General features: G+C 45.1%; 1 protein-coding gene across 1 annotated transcript; it reads right to left on the bottom strand.

Moving 5' to 3' along the window:
- Positions 1–5527: 5527 nt before the first annotated feature.
- Positions 5528–10390, bottom strand: LOC133914495 (uncharacterized). Its single transcript, XM_062357599.1, has 14 exons — positions 10008–10390; positions 9861–9901; positions 8819–8888; positions 8581–8729; positions 8384–8479; positions 8219–8289; positions 7911–7972; positions 7744–7807; positions 7568–7652; positions 7366–7492; positions 7181–7263; positions 7030–7090; positions 6411–6550; positions 5528–6302 (listed from the first exon to the last, which is right to left on the bottom strand). Exons 1-14 carry the CDS (start codon positions 10081–10083, stop codon positions 6006–6008), a joined length of 1422 nt encoding a protein of 473 aa, XP_062213583.1. The 5' UTR covers positions 10084–10390; the 3' UTR covers positions 5528–6005.
- Between the last annotated feature and the right edge of the window lie 1779 nt (positions 10391–12169).

The following is a 12169-nucleotide window of genomic DNA, read 5'->3' as shown; positions in this document are numbered from 1 at the left end:
GCCTCGTGAGGCCGCCGGTTAATTACGTCCGGCTTTTGGTTCGGGCAACCTCCGATTAAGTTGCTTTGCTACTGGTCGTCATCAAGTCGTCTCCGAGTCTACAAGGCTATAGTCACATACATCATAGACAAAGCAAAGTAAGCATTAGAAATCAACACAGTAGAAGAAACGAGACAAACACTCTAGCATGAGCTTTATGGACTGTTTATATATCCCAGGTTATCATCGGCCACACAGGCCTCAGAAACTGTAGCCCCTCATCATCGGCCGTCTCCTAAGTACTACAACGAGATAGAGGGAGAAAGAGTCTAGCTACATGTCCGTTTACCAGCTACAACATCTTGGGAGCTCGGTAAATGACGCATATCTCTAGACTCCTATCTACAACCTCTAATCTCAACGTATCCCACAGCAACAAAGCCACAAAGGTAAATGCCACAAAAGCAAAAGGTGATAACAAGCTGCAAAGGCAACATAGCCCCAAAGGTAACAGCCACAAGGTAATAGTGACAGCCAGTAGGGGGGCAAAATTAGCCACACAGGGCAAAATAACAATAGAGGGCAAACAACAGGCCCAAATGGTCATCACCGGCCTCAACTGCTAACAGAGGGCAAGCTATATTTTTAGCCCACCTCATTAATCAGAGGAATAGCCAACAACACTGTACAACCAGCAACAACACCACTTAACATAGCTCATCTCTAACTGAAACAAGTACCAGAGAGCGTGGCCATTCAACATAATGATGTGCCAAAAAGTCATAACAGGATGGCAATTGGCCACAAAGAGGCAAGAATGCTTACAGTCGGGCAAGACCAACAGTAAAGTTAAATCAAGCCACAGAAATACCAGAACCGCAAGAGTTCTCTATTAGATTGGTAACGACAGGCAACATATCTACATATCAGGAATATTAATCCAGCATCCCACACTAGGGCCAACAACCACAGACCCTGAATAGCACTAGCCGAGCGAGAACAAGCCTCAACAGCCGGGCCTCGACTCAATATAATCTGAAAGGGCAATAACACAATGCACAGCCCCATCTTAATAATAGAAATAAAACTAACAGCACCACCACACAAAGCTATCACCCCAGATAACAAAGAGAGCAACGCCCATTAGGTTGATCAATGGGGCAAACTGATAGTGCCCACATTCAGAACTCATCACAACGACAACAGAGGATAGAGAGATCAATCCTCAATTCACCCGAGCCGAATCAACTCATAAGCCACCATATGCATCTACTAGCAACAGTGGAGGCTAAACGACAACCATCAGCACAGAATGGTCCTAACAGCGACCAACACCAATACGACGACGCTCGGTCCCCAGCCGGTGGCATACACAGCAGCACCAACTCCCAGCCGACGACAAAAGACCAAAGATCAAACAAAGGAGAAGAAAAAAGCCGGGCACAAATATGTCTCCACGACAAAAGGGCAACCAAGGCCAGAGGACAGAGATCAAATACATATCGCTGATCACAACATATGGTCGCCGGAGCACAACGCCTTCCCACCTCCACCATCACGGCCACGACACGGAGGCCAGCCAGATCACCACCACAGAGAGCATCCGGCCACTAGCACAAAGAACAAACCGGCCACCATCACAAAGAGCCATCCGGCCACCGTCATAGCTTGCACGGACACGGGCACGAGGGCACCGACCGGATCAAAGAGACGAAGAACAACTGAATAAAAAAACACACCACACGCCGACCAAAACCTACGGGCCTGGCATGAGCACGAAAGCTGATGACAATCACATGTCTGCGCACGGACGCGGCGTGAGAACGTTGGCCAGCCAACCTGCTTTGTACAGCACTGGCGGGAGGCCCGGCCGACCAACCTGCTTTGCATGGCACGGGCGGAAGGCACGGCTATCGCAGAGACCCACCATCGAGAGGAGTGGCGGCCATGTTGCTTCAGCGAGGCAAAGGACGGCGACGACAACAAGGGGTGGAAGCTTTCTCTCTCTTCTCTCTCTTTCTCTCTTCTCTCACGCGGATCCAGCCTCGTCCTCCCCCTCGGGGGCACCCCTTCCCGGCCTTTATAGCGGTGGCGGGGTTCCCATTCAGTCGGGGAAATCGAATCGAGTTTGTTGGATGAAGGGATAAGGAGGGGAAGAGATAAGGATGAGAGGAGAAGAGCACGCGGATGAGTGGTGGCGTGGATCGGGTGCGGGGGCACGAGCGCAGCCGAGGCTCGCGCTCAGACGCGAGGCCCAGAGAGCATGGAGAAGGGGAAGGAGAGAGCAGGGGAGGAGCGGGCGGCTCAGGCGCGGGGGCGCGAGCGCGGTCGAGGCGCGAGGCCCAAAGAGACGGAGAAGAGAAATAGGGCTCCCCTGAGCACCCTAGGTCAGCTGGTGGAGAGGATAAGGCGTCGGGAGCGGGGCCGGGCTGGCTCGGTGCAGAAGAAGGAGAGAAGGGAGGAGGGGAGCCCAGGCCGGCTCGGGTCGGGAAAGGAAAGAAGGCTGCCGGGCTGGTTGGATCCTTCTCTTTTTTTTTAATCTTTTCCTTTTTTTCTTTCTTTTCTTTTCTCCTTTTTTCATGTATATGTACACGTATACGAGTGCAAGTATATGCCAAAATGGTATCATATAGACACGTGTACTTCACCTTACGATTCTGATCGTCGGCAAGTCTCTCTCACTCCCGATTCCTTAGGCCGCCTTATCACTTACACCAGCATCTCTTTCGCTTGACTTTGTCAATACATCGTCTTCATCCTCTGTTTCATGCTTTGCTTGACCTCCACGTATACAGCTAGGATCACTCTTGACTCTGTCTAGTCTCCTTGATCGTTCGGCATCAAGCACCCACTTAGCTCCAATCACTCGCCGTCGACCGCTAAGTTACATTAGTCAACTGCACACCATAAGACAAACAAACACATTTCTCCAACTTCAACTACAGTTAGTCCATAATCAAAATGTTCAAACAAGCTCAAACAATCCAAAACTTGATAAATTAAATCGGCAACCTTATTAATCACTTATCACATATAAACTATTTCAATTTAATTTCTCAATTCGTTTCTTGTTCAAACTGCAAGCGGTTTTCAGCATGCTCCATGCGTTCCAATTAACGATGACAGAGAGTGCTAAACACCATATAGAAAGGACTCTGTCGATGGTGAAGCCACGCCGGCTGCTTCTCAAAGATCACCAAGTGCGCCACCCTGGAGGCGGTCACCAGGTTGACAAGAGGGTTTCCCCCCGCCCGCCGCAGCTGGGAACGGATGACAGGCCCAGGCGGAGGAAACACAAAAAGAGAAGGCGAGGTTGACAAAATTCTCAGCCTAGCTGACTCAACACTCCAGCAATTTCATTCCATTGAAGCATGAGTGGTCAATTTCCATCCTTTTACATAACTTCTTCCCTTCTACTGTATTACTAGTTTCTTCTATAAAGTTATGGTTTTATGGATTATTTTGCAAGATAGGTCAGTTACTCGAAGCTAGCATGTATAAAATTCAATTTGTACCTTTATCGCTTCCCCACCTCTATTGCCTCTTCGGCTCTTCCCTTCTGTGGGGCTAGCGCACCTGGGAGGTTCAATATATAATACTAAATTCGCTTGGCTTTCATAATTTGCTACTCATATCACCAATCATACGTGAGATCATCTTAAGTCACTGATATTGTGGGATATGATGTTAAATTCAAGATAGGTGAGATTTTATATCAGTCAGTCGGCGCATGAACGCAAATTAAGCACGTCCCCTGCGCTCGGACACCATGAACTGACTTTTCAACTGCCCCCGGCCCCCACGCGCGCGCGCGGCTTCAGTTCAGTTCCCGCTCGTCGCTTCCGTTTTTACCATGCACCACCACTCGCCACCTTTCCCGGATCAACCGCCCCACATGACTCCATGCACGACTCTCTCTTGCGCTCAGTCGTCTCAGCCATGCATGGGCATTGATCTCTTACGACTCGATCCCTTCTCCTCAGATCACCAACAACGCAGAGCAAAACCACCTGAAGAGAGAAGCTACTGCAGACACGTACCCCCTACAGTCAGATGCATGCAGAATTAACAGTGCAGTGGTAGGCAGAGAGACCACCTGATCGATCACCTTCCACCTTCCATGGCGAGAGCGCATCCTTCTTCCGCTTCGACGCACAGGACGCCGATGGCCTCCTCCCCTCCCGCGCTCCTCCACGCCGCGTGGGTCACGGCCGTCGTCGCCGTCTGCCTCGCGCTCTGCACCATCCACTCCCGCAAGTTCTCACCGTCGCGCCGGCGCGGCTCACGTTCCTGCGGGTCCAGGGATAGCAACGGCGGTGGCACGGCCGGCGCCACGCCGGCCAAGGTGTCCCCGACGCCCAGCGACACGGCCAAGGCCAACGGAGGCGTCGAGCCGCACGCGGTGACGGCTGAGGCGCGCGGCGGTGGCCCTGTCACGGTCATCGACGTCGGGACGCACGGGCCCATCGCGCCGGCGTTCCTCCAGCCGGACCCGCTCCCGCCGCGGCGGAGCCTGTCGGTGAAGCACATCCGGTTCGCGGAGCGGATAGGGAGGATACGGTCGATGCGGCGCGGATCAGGGGAGGCCGCCACTGCGGGGGACGACGTCTTCGCGGGGTCACGCGGCGGCGAGGCGTCCGAGGATGGAACGCTGTGGACGAAGACGATCATCCTCGGGGAGAGGTGCCGCGTCCCGAGCGGCGACGAGGACGACGTCGACGACGGCGGCGGCGAGGTGATGGTGCCGTGGAAGAGCTACCGGCCCAGGCAGCCGCGGTCCGTGCCGGTGACGCGGAGCAACTCCTTCGCCGGCGTGGGCAGCCACGGCGCATGCAGACCTGGCAATCCACGTTTCTAGCTAGCGCAGGAGGTTTCCAAGGATAAAATGCACCGTGGATGTTGATGTGATGAACAAATGTATCTGCTGCATGCGATTCAATGTGCATATATAGGCTAAATTCTTTTGCTTTTCAAGGGCTTTTTATTTCTTTTTTGACGTGTTCTTAACAGAACTTGTCGGGAGTAGGTTTATATATATAACAACGTATGCCATGGTTTGTTATAGTGATCGATCATAGGGCAGCTCTTATGTTAGCCTTAAACCAAATCATCTCTTTATTACAGTTTCTTCACTACTCGCAGTGTACAAATTATTTCACAATTTTTTGCAGGTGTGCATGATTTGGTATGATGACTTCAAATTGAAGCCACTGAGATGCAAATATGTAAGCATTCTGGAAAGATTGTATACCCACAATTAGTGTAGGAATATTCAGTTGCTTCACTACAATCAAATGAGGCAAAATGTGACATGTCAGAGAGTGCTAAAGAAAATGGTGGCCATAAGTAGTATAGCAAGGTGTGGTTGCATATTGTGTCTACCATGTGGGGCCATATGGCTAAAAGAATGTGACAAGGCACCTTTTGTAGCAATCAACCAACAGTTGCGATTTGCGAAACTAAGGCTAGGCATAGCAGCTTTAGACATCGAACCAAACACGCCCATACATTTATCTTTTGCTCATTGAAACAAGGTGAACACCTTCACTAGGCATTGCATCCTTTTGCTCCACGTTTTATTAGACACACAAAGAGCACAAAACCTACAAGCACACGACTCCCCCAAATATTTGAATAATAATCACCTTAGGTTACTTACAATTTCCAAGCTTTCACAAACAGACATTGCATTCAGAAATGAGCACACAATGCACGACCCAGCTGACTGGTCGAAATGTGATATAACGTGGAAAATACTAAAGCAGAATCTCAAAGCACAATAGAACAAATCAGAAACCTGTACAGAGCCTAAAACATAGCCATGGCACCTTTCTGAGGTCATGGCTACTCGAGAACACAGAAAACCCTTAATTTTGCCAACCAGCCTCCAGTGCTTTTGGATCAGCAGGCGGCCTTACTGCTCCAACACAGCATAGGAGAGTAGCTCGGAAAGTACGTCCTTGCTCCCCCATCTGGACTTCAAGAGATCATAGATTATACATGCATGTCCACGGATCCAGAAGGTACTAGTAGTGGATCCTATCATTGGCATCAAAATTTAGGCCTTTGATGCCCCTTAAAGTGGACTCGTAGTTCTTAGTGTTAGACATGAGCCTGCCAGACGATGAATGTCTGGGGTCCGAGGAATCAAGCATCTGTGAGGTCCTACTTGCGGGAGCATTTCTTTGGAATGCCCCTGGGCTTGCATCTGGCGTACAACTGCGTGATGGTTCAGCTTCACTGGTTTGCAGTTCTCGGCTACTAGAAACAGCAGGACGCCTCAAGGATCCGCTTGACCGACCCAAAAAAGTCGAACTGGGGAACTACGAGTCATTTGAGGGGTCAGAAATTACATAGCAAAACTTCATGCATCAAAAGAAGCAGTTGCCACACTAGCAATGCTAAACAACAAAACTAAAATAAGAACTCACCACTGCATCTTTTGATGTGGACAGCTCTTGTCTAACTGGGGATTTCTGCTTTGACAAGCTGCCTGCATTTATTCCCGCAGGTGGAGCCTGACGTCGTAAAGGATCATCTGACCACCCACTTCTCCTTCTCTCTTCAGTGGCTAAATCAATTCAGGAGACAGTTAGCCAACCTAAGAGAACCTAGTCAAGTCACTAATTAGACAGACAAAACCACCAAATGGTCAAAGATCACAAATTTCAGAAATACATAACAGTGATTACTACCCAACAGAAGTTTTTGTAAATCCAACTGCATCAAGATGTATGCATGATTTAATAGTTCTTTTTTGCAAAAGTACGTTATGCAGTTACCATATAGAACAAATGTTGGTGTACTAATTAAGATGCAAGAACCAGGAAAAGACCATGCTTGCTACCAAGGTTGCAACACATCTAACTATGTTTTGTTATAATTTTTTAGTCACCAATTAGTGTTGCAGCTCATTTTGCATCTGACATCCAATCCTAAGAGTATCTTTTGTATCATAAGTATGCATGCAATTGTTGATGTCTTGATGATACAAGTGGTAGAATAAGCAGCCATTGTCAGTTTGTCACATCAATCACAACATGGGCGCACCTGACAGTCTATTATTATTTGCAATTGGAGCCATCCCAGAGCTTTGACCTGCTGCTGCAGCCTACAACAATAGAGCACATAAGACATTCACCGGTGAAGAAAACTAGACAAGTCCAGAAAGAGAGCACCATAGAGTATGAATTGTACTGACTATAGCACGTGGTTGAACACTGGTCATCTGTGACTGCTGGTACTTAAGAATGGTCCAGTCGAAAACATAATCAAACTGAAATCCTACATGTAGAAGAAATTTCCTGTTAGAAGGCCTCCAATAGAGCATTTTTTGATATATGCGTTGGAAAACAGTAGATATCAACTTATAAATAGAAAATCAACCCTCTCGAATGAAAAGGTCTCTGAACAATCTCTTCAGGTACTGATAGTCAGGCACATCTTCAAAACGTAGCGAACGACAGTAGTGGAAGTAGGATACAAATTCAGTGGGGTATCCACGACAGAGAGCCTGCAATTAAGAAAAAATGATAATGAGCACCAATTGGTCAATAGCATGGTTGATTTTTCGGCAAAGAAAAGTCACCTCAATTGAAGTAGCAATCTTCCTTTCGCTAATTTTCTCATATTTCTGCTTCTTGGTCCCAGCTTTTAGGCCCTGCCATGGAAGGCTGACACAAGAAGGGCAAATGCTAGGGCACAACATACTACAAGAGGCAGAAATAAAAAAACAACACAAAAAGAAGCACCCATACGACCAACCTTCCTTTTAAGAAGTACATGAGTACATATCCAAGAGATTCCAAGTCATCCCTCCTGCTTTGTTCTATTGGAAAAGCATAAAATCAAAGTTTGCTATTTTGTGAATGCAGGCATAAGAGAACAATAAACAAAAAAGATCCAATACTCAATTTGAAATGTAGACTTACCAATTCCGAGATGGGTGTTTACACTCGCATATCGTGCTGTCCCAGTCAAATTTTTGTTCTCTCTGCACTTCAATAGACAAATGTCATACGTCTTCTTAGGCAGGGCAATATAGTATACCAAACTAAGTCTTGTTAATTCATATCTATCCATCTATTGACAAAAAAATGAAACACACACACAAATGGCTACAGTGCCCAGTGAGGCAACATCAGGCAGTATAAATATAATATTATGATGCAAACCAAAAAAAATGAAAAGGTTAAATATCACCCTCACAGTCACAGATTGATGGATGACGACATATTACCTGTATGGAATGTGCTGGTGTGTTGAAGTGTCCATGTATTTCTTTGCCAGTCCAAAATCAATCATGTATACCTATATGAGAATAGAGAGAACGTGAAACTACACCTATATAAGGGAAACACCCTCGAACATAAACTGCACCTACATAAAGTGAAATCCCAGTTACCTGATTTGCTCTCTTTCCAAGGCCCATGAGAAAATTGTCTGGCTTAATATCTCGGTGCAAAAAGGACTTTATATGAACATATTCAACTCGGTTGATCTAAGAAAAATTGAAGTTAAAAACACCGACATAGACTTAACCAGATTGGATATAATGTACAATAATGGGAGGTTATGCTTGCACTTAATTGTATCACGTACCATCTGATCAGCAAGCATCAAAACAGTCTTCAGGGACAGTTTTCTGTTGCAAAAGCTGAAAAGGTCTTCAAGGCTTGGCCCCAAGAGGTCCATAACAAGAACATTGTAGTCACCCTCAACACCAAACCACTTGACGTTTGGAATTCCAGCTGCAAGACCAAACAGAATGTAAGTTATAACCTCAACAAAGAAATACATTAAATGCAGGACAACCGTACTAGAAAGAAACATGTATTACTTCCACCCTGCAGTATCCTATACAGCTTTGACTCATACAATAACTGAGGATGTTTTGTCTTCACACTTTCCTGGACAAATCACAAAGAGAAAGGTCTTGTCAGTCAGCACAGGACAAAACCTGCAGTTGTTTAAAGAGATAATCACGAGAAATGGACTGAGGGAGACATCATAACAACAGTTATTCCTACATAAATAATCATTTTAAAAAGTACACCATAATCAACAGGGTTACATTCAGAATGGAAGCGAACACGTAAATCATTTTTACACAGGAGGAGACTCCCCTTGCTGTTTCTGATTTTAAAAAAGTATGCTGCATTCATGCTTATGAGAATGAAACATAGGTAGATGGTTCAGCTGCACCTTCATTCACACGAAATCCATCTATGAAGTTTAACTCTAAGGAACTAAAATAATTATCACAATTCACAAAGTACAGGAGGGAGAGAGGTTGCATAGCTATCCATTTTTAAAAAAATTTAAGGTAGGGGAGTACCAAACCCTGGCTGGTTAGGAACTCGTTGAAACCAATTTCTTAAGGAGGTACCCACAAACCGGTACACCCCGGGTTCGAGCCCGGGTGGTCGTCCCCTCTACCGGAGGCACTAACCAACTGAGCTACTGCTCAGTTCGCCATAGCTATCTAACTCAAAAGATTCCAAGTAAACTGATATCATACTCAGGTACGAAACAATTTTTTAGCACTGCTTCAGTTTACAATGTCACAAACTGCTACTCCAAGTATGTTATAAAAGTGAATTATAGGCGCTAGGCGGCGCTAGATTCAGAGCTATAAATTCGCAAAGCATACTACGAAGACCACAAATAAACTTTTGCTATTGATAACCTACTATTAGAATACAACAAGTTTACATTCCCCACTAAATTCAGTAGGTTTTTTCTTGAGATAACATTCAATCCACTAGTTAACTACTCTAAATCGAAAACGCACACTAAAGGCAGTATCTTCACTGATAAATATAGATAAAGGAACAGAACGAACTAGGGGAACATCCAAACGTATAATCGAGTGAACTCACCAGCTTAATCGCTACCTCCTCGTTGGTCTGCACGTTGGTACCTGCACCGTCCACCCCCAAACAAACCAGCAGACCATCAGAACACACCGGAAAGGCGAGAGCTTTCGCATCAAAACACAAACTTTATGCTGAGCCCGCGGCACGAACCGAGGTATATCTCCCCGAACGAGCCGCTCCCGAGCTTGCGCCCGAGGCGGTACTTGTTGCCAACGCGCGGCTCCATGGGCACAGCGCCGCGCAACACCGGAGCGCAGCCCTAGGCCGCGCGGGGCGGAGGCATCTTCGGAGACGGAGGGAATCTTAGCGAGGGCGGGTGGTCTGGAGGAACCGCGGGGATTGGGAGCTAGGGTTTCGGGGGATCGGAGTGTGGAGTTGGGGATTTTGTTCTGTGGGGGCGAGATGGTGCTTTTGTTTTCGCGAGCGAGCACCACACCAACACCAGCCGGCACCCACCGGAAATTGATGGAAGTGCAAAGGGGCAGAGAGAAAAGTAGTAACGTCGAAGTGGGGAAAGAGATGAGAGCTCAACTGCTCAAGTGTCGCGGTTTTAGCTCCGCGGTTTTTTTGTTGTTGCTACTTTTGTTTTTTTTTAATTCCTTTCTTTTTTTTAAGAAAAAGTCATCATTATAGTATCTTCCGTCAGTGCTTTTGCTGTTCATTTACTGTTCAATATAGTATCTGACGTTTTTGCTGATCATTTACTGTTTGTACCTTCAGTGTTTTACTGTTCTCTCTTCGTACCACCAGTGTTTTTCTGTCAGTTTACTGCTCATACCGTAAATATTTGTCCTCCCATTTTAGGTGCGTTTTGTTACTTGTATGTCCTATCCAAGCTGCGTACATACAATATTACGTGGTTACATATATGTATATAGCCTAACTAAATAGATAAGTTATTTGGTTCTCTGTATGATCGTACAATTAGAACGGACTGGCTTGTTGGAAATGGTCGATTTCTAGAGTTTTTTATTTTTTAATATTAATATTTATATAAATAATTTTTTATAAAAAAATCTATAATAATAGACATCTATCGCTTTTTTATGGGGTGGTTACCGTCTATTGATAGAGCAATAAGCACTCATGCTACGCCGCCCCCTACCATAGACAGTACATCTCCATTTTTACTGTTTATAGTTTTATTTTCCTTTCTCATCTTCTTTGTATAAACAGTGGTATTTTGTTATTTCAAAAATTCTAAAACTTTTTTCGTGTTTCATAATCTATTTATAATCTATTTTAATTGAATTCACTCAAAAAGCCCGTGTATAATTTAAACTAAAATTCTCAAAAAGATATTTTTATAACTTTTAACAATTGTTAAGGTCTCAAATAAATTTCTAAAAATATGATAAAAGTCACTAATATTTTTCTTATGTGATAAACTAATTTCTAAAATTATTTTCAACCCTACATTATATGGTAAAAAGTGAGTTCATTTGTAATGCTTTATTTATATACATTTTTATTATTTCATGTGATATTCTTCTTTTTATTCCATTTGAATTCAAACATATGCACCTCTTTTTAGAGAATTTTAGTTTAAATTTGACACAAACTTTTTAGGTAAATCTAATTAAAATAGGTTACACATGGATTATGAAATACGTACAAAAAGTTTTAGGTTTTTTAGCAATAGAAAACTACTATTTTGTATAGAGAAGATAGGAGAGAAAAATAAAGCTATAAACAGTAAAAATGGTGTTGTACTGTTCACACGGTCATGGGCTAACCGTCTTATCATAGTGCGGTAAGGCGCTATACCAGTGTTGTACGGTCCTGTCACGGTACCACGAGTGCTTATCGCCCTCTCAAGGAGTGGTAAAGTCCTAACCGTCTCATAAGAGAGCGGTAGACGTCTATTCTTACAAATTTTTACATCAGAGTTGTATTTATTTAAATATTAATATTATAGAATATAAAAAAATCCGATTTCTACGTTCCTTGTGAGCCAGGCCCGGGTGTCCTTTTGCATGAGCTCAGCCTGGTCAAAAACAAACAGCCACCAAACTCTGCTGACTCAGAAAGAAAGGAAAAGAACCAACCAATCACACCCATAGTGTTCATACCGTTCACGCTGGCCGTAGCCGTTCGATCTTCCAAGGAATAGCCGATCCGGCCTCCCATTGCTCGCCCGTAGCCCTCGCCATCACCGTCGGCCGCCCGTAGCCGCCATAGCACCCCATCGACGTATCTAGGCAAGACACACCAACGCAGCACAAAGGCAAGTAGAAAATGCTTCAACTTTGCATCAGTTGTGTGCTTTCTATTTCAATCTTCTTCTTCCTTTTGATATCAAGTGTCTCTCT

Source organism: Phragmites australis, chromosome 1, assembly GCF_958298935.1.
Source record: "Phragmites australis chromosome 1, lpPhrAust1.1, whole genome shotgun sequence".
In the NCBI taxonomy this organism is placed as follows: Eukaryota; Viridiplantae; Streptophyta; class Magnoliopsida; order Poales; family Poaceae; genus Phragmites; species Phragmites australis.
The sequence above is the reverse complement of the archived record's forward strand: the minus strand, read 5'-3'. Positions and strand labels throughout refer to the sequence as shown.